This window comes from Homarus americanus, unplaced genomic scaffold, assembly GCF_018991925.1.
Source record: "Homarus americanus isolate GMGI-L3 unplaced genomic scaffold, GMGI_Hamer_2.0 scaffold850, whole genome shotgun sequence".
Classification (NCBI taxonomy): Eukaryota; Metazoa; Arthropoda; class Malacostraca; order Decapoda; family Nephropidae; genus Homarus; species Homarus americanus.
Window position 1 is genome coordinate 645,743 of NW_024730202.1, and position 17,344 is coordinate 663,086.

Consider the following 17,344-nt stretch of genomic DNA (forward strand, 5'->3'; position numbering starts at 1 on the left):
GGAGGTGGAGAGAAGAGAGAAAGGTCGTTGAAGGAGTGGTGGAGGTAGTGACAGTGGTGGGGAGAGGTCGTTGGAGAAGTGGTGGATATGGAGATGACCTGGGTTCGACTTTTCATGAGAAACAGTGAGTGAGTGATTAACTGTGTGAGTGAGGAAAGACATTCATAGAGCTGTGTGACGAGGAATGAAAACACGGAGTTGTGGTATAATGTTGCTCTCTCTCTCTCTCTCTCTCTCTCTCTCTCTCTCTCTCTCTCTCTCTCTCTCTCTCTCTCTCTCTCTCTCTCTCTCTCCCCCCGTCTCTCACTAACTCTCCCTCTCTCTCTCTCTCTCACACAGACATGTCAACAGCCGCCTACCCCGTGGTTGTGTTCGTCCACGGGGAATCCTACGAGTGGGGATCCTCAAGCCTCTACGATGGGTCCGTCCTGGCTGCCCTTGGTCGGGTCATCGTCGTCACTATCAACTATCGTCTTGGAATACTCGGTAAGTCATCATTGTCGTCAGCAGATTTTATTGGTGTGTCATCGTCATCATTAGGAAGAGTTAAGTCATTATTGTCATCATTATTATCACCTTCAGTAAGTCAGCGTCATCATTATTATAATTATTAGTAAAATCATTGTCATCAGCAGCGGAATTCAGTCTCATCGTCGTCACACACACACACACACACACACACACACACACACACATAAATAATATCCCTCTAGCTATATATTTATTTCGATATATTACGAATAAATTTGGGAAAACTAAAATATATTGTCCAATATCCACACCTCTGTTATAACGAACACCCTAATATAGTGAACTAGCTGTTGTTGTCAATAATGGCGTCTCTTTGCTACCCGTGTCCAGCCCATTATGCTGTTCCGTACATCATGAAATTCTATATGGTGCTAAAATTAGGTTCATTTGCATATGAGATGGATTGTTACATGTGTTTGGGGGGAGGAGATTTTTATACCTCTGTTATGTTAGGTTAAGTTGAGCTAGGTCAAGTTAGGATGGTGGTTAGGTTAAGTTAGGTTAGGTTAGTTTAGGTTAGGTTAGATATGTTTAGGTTTGGTTAGGTTAGTTTAGTTTAGTTTAGGTTAGGTTAGGTATGTTTAGGTTATGTTAGGTATGTTTAGGTTAGGTTAGCGCTAGAGTATTATTTATCAGGTAAAACAACATCAAAAACTCTCAAAAAAATTACATAAACATTAATAAATGCCCCAAATTAATACATCAACTATACTCTATAACCAATAATATCATATAACTAACAGCTTCTAGAGTATTGGTAGGTGATATTCTGAGTAGACATGACAGTATTACCAGGGAGTCATTACAATATAGACTATCACACTGAAGCCTTGAGGCACTGAACACTGAAAGAGTCTGTTTTAAGTGTATAATAATGAATAACTACATTAGTACATTAAATTCTATACACTTTAAATAATGATCTAGCTGTTAAGGGATTCGTTGTTTGTTAATCACCTCTTAATGACGTCAGTGAAAGCTTTAAGTCCAATCTTTCGTAGTTATCGCCAGCTTAGTGAGTTCTTTAAGGGATAATTGTTATTTTTAGCTTAAAAGTAGAATATATTAGTATAGTCAAAAGCTTGAAACACATTATACCAGTATAAACACCTCCTCCTCCTCTTCCTCCTTTCCCTCCCCTTCCTTCTCTTTCTTCTTCTTCTTTCCCTCCTCTTCCTTCTCTTCCTCGTCCTCCTCCTCCTTTTCTTCCTTCCCTTCCTTCCCTTCTCCTCCTCCTCCTCCTCCTCCTCCTCCTCTCCTCCTCCCTCCTCCTCCTCCTCCTCCTCCTCCTCCTCCTCCTCCTCCTCCTCCTCCTCCTCTTCTCCTCATCCTCCTCCTCTTGCTAGGGAAAACTACAATCAAAGTGTTGTTGACGTCATTTAAGCTCGATAAATAGATTTAGCAACAGACCAATCAGAGGGGTGAGGGGGAGGGGTGAGGGGTGAGGTGAGGGGGGTGGAGGTGTTTGGGTCGACGTCTTCAGGAACACTGGAAAATGTAACGTGGAAATTCCTCTCGAGTCACACGGTCTACACCACCACCTGTCTTCCCGTAACCTTCCCTCTCCTCTCGTTAATACTAATACTACTACTACTACTATTACTACTACTACTACTACTAATAATAATAATAATAATAATAATAATAATAATAATAATAATAATAATAATAACAATAATGATAATAATAATAATAACAATAATAATAATAATAATAATAATAATAATAATAATAATAATAATAATAATAATTATAACAATAATAATAATAATAATAATAATAATAATAATTATAACAATAATAATAATAACAATAATAATAATAATAATAACAATAATAATAATAATAATAACTAATATTAATAATAACAATAATAATAATAATAATAATAATAACAATAATAATAATAATAATATTAATAATAATAATAATAACAATAATAATAATAATTATAACAATAATAATAATAACAATAATAATAATAATAATAACAATAATAATAATAATAACAATAATAATAATAATAACAATAATAATAACAATAATAATAATAATAATAATAACAATAATAATAATAATAACAATAATAACAATAATAATAATAATAATAATAATAATAATAATAATAACAATAATAATAATAATAATAATAATAATAACAATAATAATAATAATAATAATAATAATAACAATAATAATAATAATAACAATAATAATAATAATAATAATAATAATAATAATAATAATAATAACAATAATAACAATAATAATAACAATAATAATAATAATAATAATAACAACAGCACCTAAACACACCGAAGCTTCATAACCACATGAATATAAAATGAGTGACTGGGGGAAAAAAATGTTGGGAAAATATTTTAATGTGGAGAATAATATCATGTATCTGGGTGTCAAATTTGAACGCGATCCGATGAATATTAAACGAGATATGATGCTCTGAATATGTTCACGTTTCACCCACCTCACCTACCAACCCACCCCAACCCACCATCCCACCACCCACCTCACCACCCCACCACCCACCTCACCACCCCTATCACCACACCCCCACAACCTACCCCTTCATCCTCCACCACCCACCCCTACTGGCCAAAACCAAGGCTTAAACTTAGATAAAACTCACGGGGGATAAATTTAGTGCATTTGTGTTGTGTGATCGTCATGGTTGGTGGTGAAGTGAAAGAGCGAGATTTAAGACGTAAATAACAGTAGGAAAATGATAATAATAATAATAATAATAATAATAATAATAATAATAATAATAATAATAATAATAATAATAATAATAATAATAATAATAATAATAATAATAAATAATATAATAATAATACGGTAATAATAATAAAAATAATAACTCGTAATAACAACAATAACACAAGCAAGAACAATAACAGCGGTGTATTTCAACACAATACTCAACACCAACACAAAGAACAAGAAAGTGGTACAACATTTAACATCACCTCAGGCACTGTTGTGAGTTTGTTCCTCGCATGAAGAACATTTTTGTGGCCTTCCTTCATCACTGCCTCGGTCCCTCTCATCACTGCCTCGGTCCCTTCCTTCATCACTGCCTGGTCCTTCCTTCATCACTGCCCTTGTCCCTTCCCTCTTTCATCACTGCCGGTCCCTTCCTTCATCACTGCCTCGGTCCCTTCCTTCATCACTGCCCTCCTCGGTCCTCTTCCTTCATCACTGCCTTGTCCCTCTTCCTTGTTTCGTTCCTTCCTTCCTTCCTAACTGACTTACCCTCTCTCTTCCTCCCAATTTTCTTGATATTATTATTGATACACACACACACCGTATACCACAAACGAACGTCTTCACTCATATACGAAAGATAAACAACAAAAACGAATGAAAAAGAGACAAAAAAATAATAAACAGAAATATTAGGTTTACTTGACGTGACCTCTGGCTCAACAAGAACTGCTTCCGGCTCCCAAAATAATAAAGATCTAGACTAGCGGAGTAACATCTGACTCACAGCCACTAAAGAAAAAGGAAAAATAATCTTGGTATTATTGCGATTTTCTCTCTTTCTTTGCTAAATCTATTTCTCGCTTTTTTGGGGCCGGTGAAAGTTAAGGTTTTTTTTTACTTTTTGTTTTATTTTTTGTGTGTGTTTTAGGGTTTGTATTTATTATGTAGTTTCTTGATAGTATATGGGAGGGTTATGGATAGGGTCAGTGTGTGTGTGTGTGTGTGTGTGTGTGTGTGTGTGTGTGTGTGTGTGTGTGTGTGTGTGTGTGTGTGTGTGTGTGCTTGTCTTTTTGTCCACAGACTCGTACTTGCAACTGTATAATGTTTTAATTTCTCTTTACCTCAGAGACATAAACAGCATCACACAATATTTACCAGGGACTAACTTTACGCTAAACCAGAGGTGCCAAAAGGTACAGTAGCTTCTGAGACGTGAAGGTCCTGGCTGGGTGCGGTGGTGAGAGGGCGACACTTAGCTGGGTGAGTGGACACAGCAGGTGGGGGATAACGACGGTGGAAAGGGAGATGAGAGAGAGAGAGAGAGAGAGAGAGAGAGAGAGAGAGAGAGAGAGAGAGAGGGTGAGAGAGAGAGTACACACCCACCCGATGTAGGAAGAGAGAGAAAGAGAGCAGCAGGTCTCGTACTAATTAGATCTCTCACCTGGTAACATATTGCCAGGTAAGTGTTATCTATGTATCTCCCTCTTTCCTTCCTTACCGCCTTCCCTCTCTCTTTCTCTTCCCCCTTCTCTCCTTGCCTGCCTAACTCCTTACTTCTCTCCCTCTTTTATTCTCTCCTTCCCTCCCTACCCTCCTCTGTACCTCCTAAAACACACACACACACACACACCACCACCACCACCACCACCACCAATTACTACTTCCCTGTTGTGTACAAAAGAAAATAATTATGATTCATTACCTGCACAGCATCTACGCTACTAACACTATCTACACCTACCACCATCCACACCTACCACCATCCACACCTACCACCATCCACACCCATTTATCTATCCATATTTACTATCAATAACGATAAATCCCCACAGTGATTTCCTTATCAGGTTACCGAGTGCTTTCTCCAACTTTCTTTTTTCCTTATCTAAAACTTTCACCACAAATTGTTCAGGTGAAAAGATTTAATCTATATATACACCCCCTTACCTCTCTTCCCTCCTGCGTTTTCTTTTTTGCTAAATTTCTCCTCTTCCTATCTTCTCCTTCTTCCTTCTTCCTTCTTGTTATTCATTCTTCTTTTTACCTCAATCTTTATCCTGTTCTAAACCTGTTCATGAGATGTAAAGGACCTGTGTAAAACTTTAAACCTTGACCTCTGGCTTTGACCTCTGACCTAATCTCTCTTAAGAATACTCATTTCTACTCTAATTACCTGTTCAACACACCTGGGAGTCTCATCAAACTCGGTAAATTACTAATGAAGATATATTTTACAAGAACAAACACACAAATGACCCGGGCCACTGTCCTACATTAAACTAAAATGTTCCTTGTTAGTAGTCAACCCACATTACATTTTTTCTCTTTTTTTTGTCATGTTAAAGTCTTGTATCTTGCTATTTTTTTTTCAAGGTAATTAACTGGTTTGTTAATTAGTTAATCCACGACCTACCTGTGACGTGGCACGGAAATTAGTTAATGTGTTTGTTATTGTTTATAATTATGGGTTAAGTTTTGGTCTTGGTTCATCTGTTATCTTAGTCTGGATTAATTTTATCTGATGGTAGGATAACACGCGTTTATCTCTCTCTCTCTCTCTCTCTCTCTCTCTCTCTCTCTCTCTCTCTCTCTCTCTCTCACATACACACACACACACACACACACGAAATAAAATCAACAACACCTGTATTCTGTAGGCAGGTGTTTATCAACCCTTAGTAGAAGTAATCATCTATCTCACCTGTCCTGTACATCACTCACCTGTCGACCAAAAATCCACAGGTAAATGGTGGTAAATCAGACACACTAAAATCTCGCAGGTCTAAGCTCCCCCTCACCTTGTTCTAAAATGCATTACAGTGTTCAGGGAAAACCATCCACCAGGCATTTCTAAACTTAGCTCAGTTGTCAGGTATTGGCGGATCGGCGTGTACACTGTCAGATTGGCCGCCAGCTCCAGTTATATACGGTATAGTTTTTCTGTTATCTATACATAGAATGACAACAAATATAAAGGAATAGGAATAAGGAATGAAAGTAACTATAAAGAAATAGGAATAAAGTAAAGAATTATAAAATGATGCCAGATGTTGTGGGTGAATCTTATGTTGAGTCTTTGGCACGAACGTAATGTGTTCTGAAAATCTGTATGTTAACCGAATGTACTGCACGTTAATTGGATGTACTGTAACTAGATGTGCGTTAAATGAATGTACGTTAAGCAAACACTGAATATTCTTCTCTTTGACGACCCCGAATTGCTTGATTTTTCTCCACTGATAATGGTCGACTTTATCTAGCACGCTGACTTAGTTTGTCGACTCGGTTTGAATTCTCTACTATCTTGAAGCGGCGTCGATCTGTTCTATAATTCGTTCTCTGAATCGACGTTTTGTCCCTGTGAAGTAAAATCCTTTGCCGACGTCACGAGGGGATTCCAGCGCCATCTCCCAGCGGGTCGTGGCCTGACAGGATGCGACAGCAATAATGCATTGGTTAAAGTTGAATCGCCTTCCTCCTCTTCACAACCTGGAACAGGGATTGGAAATGCCAGCAGATATAGACAGGTCTGTCAACATTTCCACGAGCAGATGTGCTTCTGCTGCCTCCGACAAAGTGACAGAACCTGGAACATAACCGAGGAAGTCATGTAGACGACGCTAAGAAAATATTCACAAGTGGTATCTTGCCCGGCCAGCCACGCAGGACTCACCCCCAAAGACCTGAGTCGTCCTGGGTGACCGATATTTAAAACAACCTGATGGAACCTGAAGGAACCCGAAGGAACCTGTAGGAATCTGTGCTCTCACCCCCCACACTTGTCATCACATTGATCGTGGCCAGGCACTACCAAGAGGAGACTTCACACAGTATTTGCAACATCTAAGACAAACCTGACGCCTCAGGAAGTGCCATGTATTGCAAGTCAACACCCTCCCTCGCCTCCCTACCAGGAAGTCCCTCTCCACTACAGCGTTCATCTCAAGGCTCCCGTCTGTGTAAACAAACCCGTGGACTGTAAATTCTTAAAAGCACGCTATCAAAGTCTTTATATATATATATATATATATATATATATATATATATATATATATATATATATATATATATATATATATATATATATATATATAATCCAACGCTAAACAGCCTCAATATGTATCTAATAACTCGTAATGCTTAAAACACATGTAAAAATAAATCAGGGAAGCCATACCAAGAAACCTTTATACAGTCTCATATTGACAAACGACAGTACAAGAATGTGTGAATTATTAAATGGCATCAGATACTGTGTGGCTGTGTACGCTCCTTTGTGTTTAATATACATGAACTATGTCACTCGACGCACGCTGCAGTGATCACAAGAGGAGGCGCCGGGGTCTCTCACTCCTTCATAAATATGTCGCGAGGTATTGGTACAGGTTTAAGGCCTCGTCGTGTTGTTGTGTCCGAAATGTGGTTGATGGTGGAGTCAAGGACGAGGGTAGTGGTCGTCTTCCACCAGTTTTTATTAAAGTTCATGGGACTTAACCTAACCTGACCTAACCTCATCTAACCTGATCTAACCTAACCAGTAACATGATGATTTACAGAAAGATTGACCTTAAGTTCTCACTCCGTTTATTATGTGTCTTTTCCTATTGTGATATTTAAGGTCTATTCTTATTGTAACATTCACTCAACGTTCATATTGGAAGTGTCTATTTCTCTTGTAGCATTCAATCATCATTTCCATTTGTACCATTCATTATTTTTTGTATTGCATCATTCACTATTTTTCTTCTTGCAACATTCACTTTTTTTCCTCTTGCAACATTCACTCTCTTCCCACTGTAACATAAATTTTCCATTCCTTTTGTAAAATTCACCTCCGTATATAGTCTATTTCAACAATCACACTCAACTTTTAACTACAATACAAAAAACATACACAACTCAATCATTTTCTAATATAACATTCAAACTCTCATTTATACTTCAACATCACTTCCCCTACACTGTTTATGTAACATTCAGAGTCGATTCCTGCTGCTTTTTAACATTCTACATACACACTAACAGAAGCACTTAACCTTTCAGTCATATTCTAAAAGTACCACTCTGGCTTACCTCACACTTAAGGGAGATTATTCAGGTGTCTCTATACTTCTGGGTTGATGATCGATATTTACTCATTTTCTTCAATTTCCTTCAAGAACTCTGTCGGATCTGTTTTTGTCCTTCTAATAACCTTAGCATTTCTTTCAGAGTCTAGTAATATCACTGAAAATCTTCGGTGGTTTGGTTAGATTAAGTTAAGTTTAGTTTGTTTGGGTTAGGTTTGTTTAGGTTCAGTTATTTTGGTTTGGTTAGGTTAGTTTTGATTTGGTTAGAATTGTTGAAGTTTGTGTTGGTTAGAATCAAACTAGTTCAGAATTCATCCCCAAAATATTAAATCTTGGTCGCTTTTTCCTTTACAGTATTATCTTGTATATCGTCTAAAATAAGAAAGAACTTGTGATTTATTACCTTTACTAATGTTCAGTATTTACCTGTGATGGATGACCGCGGGCGTGTGAGGTTTATTAATGTTTATAGATCACCTCGGCAGCACCTGTGTGGGAGTAAACAAACACCATCATCCTTTACATAAGTTTAGGGCTCTCAGGTGATGAATTACCCCTTGATAACACTCAATATTTTCCACCTAATAAACACATAAGAGGGTGTAATTAGGTGAATTTAATGTGGTTAATGAAATAGATTATACCTTCACGACGGTATAATGAGATGGTGGCAGCAGTGGGATTTGGGATTCAGTTAGGGATGACGAAATGCTGTCGAGTGTTGAAGTGGATGTCATTATTCTCAACTTCCTGTAGATTATGTCATCATTAATTACTTTCCTGTAATAATTTTGTTTTGTTTTTATGTAAATAATCTTAAAAACAATTCACATTACACGGGGTGGCATTCACTGGGTTGATGACTCCACACCCGTACCCCATCACATCAACACAGTGTACACGACAAGTCTCCCTGAGCTCAGACTGATCGGTAAAGTGTGTCGGGCAATAGCGAGCTTACTGACGAACTGCATGATACATTTCATGGAGATTTTCAAGATACATCTGGGGCTTAGGTGTCTGAGCCTGTATACATGGAGGGGAGGTGGGTAAGGAGGAGAGCTGAGTAAGGGAAGGAAGAGAGTTGGATAAGGAAAGGAGGAGAAGTGGAAAGCTGGGTAAAAAAGGTGGAAATATGGGTTAAGGAGGATTGATGAGTAAGGAAAGGAGGAAAATAGGTGAGGAAAAGGGAAAGCTGGGTAAGAAAAGGAAGATTAGGGGTTAAGGAGGATAAATTACTTAGGAAAGGATGAAAACTGGAGAAGGGGTTGAGTACAGGTGTGGAATACTCGTAAGTAAATGTAAATGAATATGCAAATTTAGTGTTAACAGGTGAAATTTACACAATATTAACTTTAGGCCTAGTTAAGATTAGACGTTTAAGAGTCTATAAACTCTATTAAACTCCTCTCTAGTTATATTAGTAAGATGACAGAGTGGATATATTACTCGTCACCCGTCCTAAGAATTACTTGTTCGATCCCAGGTCATCAGCAGTCCACCAACTATGAATGAACTGATAAAATCGCTGAATAAATAAGTAAACATCAGATAAATTAATAAATACAACTGATAAATAAAACGATGTTTTAAAATGAATAGGATTATACAGAATATTCATATACATATATTTATTAATATCTAAATACACTGACAGATGAATGATGATTAAATAGTAAATAAAAGCGATAAAGAGTAAATTAAATAGCAAAAAAAAAATGATATAGAAAGTAAATAGCAAAGAAAAATAATTTAGAAACTATTTTTTTTTGAAACTTACCCCCAGCAGGCTCCAGTACACAGATCCTCCCGTTTGTCCTCTGTTATTTTGTTATAAATCCAACCGTATTTTATTTTTGTTGTGTTTCTTGTTTTACATGTAGCTGTTACCTCCCGTCCCAATACCTGTTTCATCCTCTTGTTTTATTTTGAATGTGTGTGTGTGTGTGTGTGTGTGTGTGTGTGTGTGTGTGTGTGTGTGTGTTTATCTATCCGTATCGTCTCCCAAAGGTCAGGGGTCGGCCTCTTGAATCCGCCTCCTCCCTTTCCTTCTCTCTCTCTCTCTCTCTCTCTCCACCTTAACTTTTGTCTCCCTCGTGATCTGTTCCCTCTAATCACCTCATTCCAGGCTAATTAATCCGCCTGTAAGTGTTAGTTCACTCCATGGCGATATATACTATTCCGTCGCGTGTGTGTGTGTGTGTGTGTGTGTGTGTGTGTGTGTAATCTAGGTCACAGTTTTAGGTCAAGGTCGCCTATAATCGATGTTGGGTCGGGAATACGTCTTTCTCAAGGAGTCATTTTTTTAAACTGTTGCTAAGATCAGGTGATACTTTTTTATAATTATTCTCAGGTGAAACTTGTTATACTATTGTTCAGGTGAAACTTTTTTTTACTATTGTTCAGGTGAAACTTTTTTTTACTATTGTTCAGGTGAAACTTTTTTTTTTAAATATTGCTAAGATCAGGTGAAACTTTGTGGAACTGTGCAGGGGCTGGCTGTTCTCACTAATTAGAAAACTTTGACCTGAGATCACGCATAATCTTGATCAGTTTCTTGAGGTATAAATATCTGTCTTTCTTGAAGGGGAAAATGTTGAGTTTTAATATATCTATATTTTGTTATGATCCGTCTCTCTGTTTCTCTATTTATTTATCTCTGTCGGTCCTTCTCTCTCTCTCTCTCTCTCTCTCTCTCTCTCTCTCTCTCTCTCTCTCTCTCTCTCTCTCAATAAGCTCCTCGAGTTAATTAAAACGTCTTTGGCTCAACTGAACGTCAACAAAATGTGAAAAATCTCACAAATTAATCTTTTATTACAGTAGTTTGAGGGAGTGACCTAACCTAACCTAACCTAACCTAACCTAACCTAACCTAACCTAACCTAACCTAACCTAACCTAACCTAAATAGACATCACCCATCCTTCACAACCTAATATTAAATAAATAATATAGGCTACTCTAAATCATCTCAAATCTCAATATTACTCATAAGTTACTCATGCGTCACTCATACGTCACTCAAGGGTCACTCATAAAAAGTTATTGATTATATTGTCAAGGTTATAGGAAGGGTCTGGCCGTATGAGAAAAAGCGGCGCTGTGATTGGTTGTTTTGGGGCACTGTGATTGGTTGTTTTGGGGCACTGTGATTGGCTGTCTTGAGGCGCTGTGATTGGTTGTCTTAGGGCATTGTGATTGGTTGTCTTGGGGGCTGTATGATTAGTTGTCTTGATGCATTGTGATTGGTTGTCTTGAGGCGCTGTGATTGGTTGTCCCGCGGCCCATTCATAGTGACGCGGCGTCCTCCTGAGAGCAGCTTATAATCCATTCATATAATCTTATCCCTTCCTCCTCCTTCTCTCTCTCTCTCTCTCTTTACCTTCCTTCCCTCCTCCTCTCTTACCTGCTTTCCTTCTCTCTCTCTCTCCTTACCTTCCTTTCCTCCTCTCTTCCCTGCTTTCCCTCTCCCTCTCTCTCCTTCGTTCTCTCCCCGCCTTCTCCCCCCTTCCGCCCATCCCTGCCTGCCCCCTCTTCCCTCTTCTCCCTCCCTCTCCTCCCCCTCCCTTCCTCTCCTCCCCCTCCCTCTCCTCCCCCTCCCTTCCTCTCCTCCCCCTCCCTGTCCTCCTGTATCAAGGGAGAGATGGGGTACTCAGGTCGCCATTGAGGAGAAGCAGAGGGGAATTATGGTAGAAGAGAACCGAGAATATTTTAACTCAGAGGGTTTGGTTAGGTTAGCTTTAGTTAAGAGTTAGGTTAGTTTTGGCTAGGTTAGGTTTAGTTAAGAGTTAGGGTGTTTATTTTTCAGGTGAAATAAGCTAGGGTGTCTAAACTTCAGGTGAAATGAGCTAGGGTGTCTTAACGTCAGGTGATTCACAGGTAAAATGGTTTAACTTTAATTAAAATGAGATATAACCTATGTTCCTTTAGCTGTCAAATAAGTTCTTGTTAGTTACCTGTGTAGACGACTGTAGCAACTTATATTCTACAAAATAAGACGCTACAACAAAGATGACTGTAGCAATACATAAAAAGATTCTACTGTAGATATTCTCAAGTACATGACAAGATGAATCGGTCGCTAGAGAGGTGAAGTTGTTATAATAAGGCCACTGCTGCTACGTGTACCTACCTCTCCACCTCTTCCTCTCCGTCTCCCTCTCCTTCCCTCTCTCCCTCTCCCTCACCCTCTCCCTTCTACCTCCCTCTCTCCCTCTCCTTCTCCCTCCCACCTCTCCCACACCTTCGGCGTCTACCTCTCCCTTTCCGTCTCCCTCTTCCTCCCCTCTCCCTCCCTCTCTCCCTCAACCTCTCACTCTCCCCTTCACCTCACCCTCCCCTTCTCCCTATTCCTCCACCTTTTACTAATTACCTCTAACTACCATATCGACCACTTAGTTAGTCATTAGAGTAGCAACATTTATGTGAGTAAAGAGGAGTGTGTTTGAGTAGTGAGGTAAGGGGCTCCTTCACCCCCTACATCAGGAAGTGTGTGGTGTAGTGAGGTAAGGGGCTCCTTCACCCCTACATCAGGAAGTGTGTGGTGTAGTGAGGTAAGGGGCTCCTTCACCCCCTACATCAGGAAGTGTGTGGTGTAGTGAGGTAAGGGGCTCCTTCACCCCCTACATCAGGAAGTGTGTGGTGTTGGGTCAATATAATTCTTAATTAGTCTACAAAAATACATAAGGTTATATTAAATGGGTTATAATTTTCTTCAAGTGTTTATTTAATATATTATCGTTACTCTCAGAGGCAGTGTTGACTTTAAGCTATTTACTCATAAAACCTAAATATATGTGAATAAATATTACCTACACTCTTTCTCGTTAACTTTAAGCTTAATATGAGCTCTGAAAAAAGATATTCATATGTATACGATAAATAGTCCTATGTATACTGTATATTCTTAAGTCCTTGGTAATATCAAAGGTATTATTCCCCTTTAAGTTGATCAGGTGTCAGCTAATTAATAAGGTAATTAAGTTTAATATTTATCTATGTCATTAATGAATAAATATGTATATGACTGTATTACTGCCCACAGACTGTACTGACGCGCACAACAAATGATGCCTTAACACACACACACACACACACACACACACACACACACACACACACACACACACACACACACACCTTCCATAAAACTAATATTATTTTCATGTACAGTAAGTTTGTTTACTTGTCAGCTTTCCTCGTTAATGAAAAAGTGTAATTAATATACCTTCCATCCCAGCTCAGTGTAATGTAGATACTGAACGTCCATTATATCGAGGATCCATTAGATATGAAACCCTCCATATAGCGGCTTATGTATGTATAGAATTCCGTTATATGGAGGTTTTCACTATATAACCAAAACAGATTTAATATATACAGGTTAATGTACCATCTCATATAGTTTAATGGTGTTTTATATAATATTGTTGACGTGTGATATATGCTTGGAATATTATAAAGTTGTCTGTATGAAAGTTTGTACAAGGAAGAGGTTTTAATCTAGAGCCGACAGGAGAAAAATTAATGAGGTGTTTTAGGCAGTAGACTGGCCTGTCAGACGGGGCTGTGTAATTTGCATAAAACATTCAGAAGTGCGACTCGTGTGAAGGTCTTGGCGCCTCGTAATGAAGTATAATAACTTTTGGTGAGTGTCGAGGTTAGGTTAGGTTAGGTTAGGTTATGCTTGGTTAAGTTAGGTTAGTTTTGGTTTGCTTTGGTTTGCTTTGGTTTACTTTGGTTTGGTGTGGTTATGCTAGGTAAGGTAAGGTTATATTAGGTTAGGTGAGATAAGGTATAGGTTAGGTTAGGTTACGTTACGTTATTCATTATCCCCTCATCCCATTATCAAACACACCAAAAAAGGGATTTATTCTTCAGATTATTTAATACATTAACTTTGCTTTATATTCTGTAACTCACCAAAAATGGATTAAATATAGAGTATAAACATTGTCGACGTAAAGTCTTGAACTGGCGATTATGTTAGGGAGGTAAAAGAAGGTTTTCTCCCGGCGAGCAACATTGACCACTGGCTTGTAGTAACGTGAGGTAAAGAGCGGTGAAAACCATTACGCTCTGATAAATAGTGAAATATGTAGGATGATCGGTGTGACGGCCTCTCACGTGTGGACGAGCAGACTCCCCCTACCCCCTCCAGCAGCACCACCACTACCTACCACCCATCACCTACCACCCATCACCTACCACCCATCACCTACCACCACTACCTACCACCCATCACCTACCACCCATCACCTACCACCCATCACCTACCACCACTACCTACCACCCATCACCTACCACCACTACCTACCACCCATCACCTACCACCCATCACCTACCTTCCCACTTCTACCACCATCACCTACCACCACTACCAATCACCACTACCTACCTACCACCCCACCACCCCACCCTAACACTATACCTCACCCACTGCCATAGACACACAGTAATGTTTTAAGGGGTCGTGATATCTCTCTCTCTCTCTCTCTCTCTCTCTCTCTCTCTCTCTCTCTCTCTCTCTCTCTCTCTCTCTCTCTCTCTCTCTCTCTCTCTCTCTCTCTCTAATACACTGACCACCTTCCCTTCATCGTCTCCCCGGGGAAATACCTCTTCTCTCGTTGCCTCTCTGTCTACCCTACAGCTCTTAGCCTCCTCTCCCTCCTACTCTTCCTTCTCTTCCTCCTCCTCCTCTTCCTCCTCAGCCTCCTCTCCCTCCTACTCTTCCTTCTCTTCCTCCTCCTCACCCCCTCCTACTCTTCCTCCTCCTCCTTATCTAACTCATCCTCCATGCCCTCATCTCTTCCCCCTCCTCTTCGTGCTTCTTATTTCACGTTCTCTCTATCTCTCCGTCTGCCTATCTCCCCTCTCGTTATCTCTCCGTCTCTCTATTTCCCCATTTCTCTATCTCCCCATCTCCTATCTAGTCTTCCTTCATTTCCTCATTCATTCTGTCTTTTCCCCATGTTCCCCCTTGTGTCTTTTATCTCCCCTCCCTCTCCTCTCTCCCCTTTCTCTCTCCCTCCCTCTCACTTCCTCCTCCTCCTGGGAATAGGCAGCCTCCTTTCTTTGTCTCACCTCCTCTCCGTCCTCCTCCTCTCTTCTCCTCCCCCTCTTCTCCCTCCCTCTCCCTTCTTCTCTCTTTCCCACTCTTCTCCTCTCCCTCCTCTCCCTACTTTGCTCTTTCCTCCCTCTCCCTCTCCCCCTCCTCTCCCCCTCCCCCTCCCTCTCCCTCTACACGTCAGGAGGGTTATATTATATTGGTCGCCTTTAGTGTTTTCCTCTCCCCCACCTCACACAAGTTTTTATCTCTTAAAAAATTATTATGGCGTAAATGTCATTGGTGATATTGAGAAGGTGTGTTGGCCTCTCACGCTGACCTCCTCGTTGACGGAAGTCCCTCCAGGGTGCGTGTTGGAGGCCAGGAGGTAAGATGGAGGCTAGGTATTGTGTTAGAGGCCGTGTGTTGTGTTGGGGGCCAGAAGGTGTGGTGTTAGAGGCCAGGAGGTCAAGGGGTGAGGCCACGGGGGACACATCAGAGTCAAGTATAGTTGGCTGTTCACTGATTAGTGTTTAAAAACTCGGGGGTCGGTGAAGATGTTATAGGAAGATTAGACAGTGAGAGGGAGGGAGGGAGGGAGGGAGGGTGGTAGTGAAGGAGGGAGGGAGGGAAGGAAGGAGAAAGGATGGATGGAAGTGAGGGAGATAGAGAGGTAGGTAAGAAACGAAGGGATAAAGAGAGACAGAGAGACAGATGAACCAAACTCCAACGTGTGATAATGTGTGATAAAATAAAGCACCAAGGAAGATGATAATAAAACACTGATAAATCAACTCGTCTCAAGGATAATATCAAGTTTAATTAAGGGAGATATTAAAGGTAGGTTGAGTTAAGACCTATTAAGTTGGGGGGTTAAATGGTGGAAGTGTTTGTAGGAGTTTGTTATAGAGGTGGTGGGAGTAAATGTTAGGGTCTTGGGGAGGTTAGGTTAGGTGGGGAGATTAGGTTTAGTGGTTAGGTTAGGTTAGGTGATTGGGTAAGGAGGTTAGGTTAGGTGGGGAGATTATGTTTAGTGGGGAGTTTAGGTTTAGTAGGGAGATTAAATGAGGTGGGGAGGTTAAATGAGATGGGAAGGATTAGCGAGGTAGAGAGAGTTAGATTAGGTAGACGGATAGGTTAGGTGGCGAAGGTTAAGTGAGATGGGGAGAGTTAAGTGGTGGGACGACTAAAATAAAGTGGGGTGATTAAGTAAGAAAGAGAGGAGGAATAAGCGAGGTGGGGAGGTTAGTCATCACAGAGTTTATATGAGAAACTCCACATAAATTCCAGATATTAAATTATTCAGTAGTGTGGATGGTGACCTGGATGGCTCATAAGGAGGACCTGCTTAATTGTGAGTTACTGAAGGAGGAAGGGAGACAGGGAAGAAGGAGAGGAGGGTAGGAAGGAAGGGAGAGAGAGACAGGAGAGGTAAGGGAGCAAAGGTATGTAAACAAAGTCCAACTCCCTATTCAACCCTCATCCACCCCGTCTACCTACCTACCTACCCCCCCCCCCTTCTCCCCATTCCCTTTCCCCCCACAAAAAAAATAAATTAAAATAAAAATAAAATCACATCTTACCTTCAGATAAAATTCAACAGATAGAGTGAGGGCCATCAGGGTCAAGTGAGAACCCATAAAAACTTGTACGACACTTCATAAGTTTAAATGAAGTCACAAAAATAGAGCTGCAGACGTTTAGAAAGGAAGACTGAAGAGCGTCCATTAAAATCAAGAAATCGCAGGAGTGAGCTCAAGCGGAGGCAGTAGAGCTGGAAGTGAGTCGAATGAGATAAGATTTTCCAGCAGTAAATGAGACAAGTTTTGAATTTTGGGGAGACAGCTGCAATTTTAGGGAGAAACCGTCTCTCTCCTTCGTTGGGTATACCTCCCCCTCTCTCCTCTCTCCCCTCTCTCCTCTCTCCCCTCTCTCCCCTCTCCCCTCTCCCCCCCTCACTGGTTTGTCTCGGT

At 40.1% G+C, this 17,344-nt stretch overlaps 1 protein-coding gene across 1 annotated transcript in view; it reads left to right on the plus strand.

Moving 5' to 3' along the window:
- Window positions 1-341: 341 nt before the first annotated feature.
- The window catches only part of LOC121866919 (neuroligin-2-like), a 65,691-nt gene continuing 48,688 nt past the window's right edge, over window positions 342-17,344 (plus strand). The window contains exon 1 of the mRNA XM_042366659.1: window positions 342-486. Within this exon, the coding sequence (XP_042222593.1) occupies window positions 342-486 (145 nt within the window). The remainder of the gene's footprint in view (window positions 487-17,344) is intronic.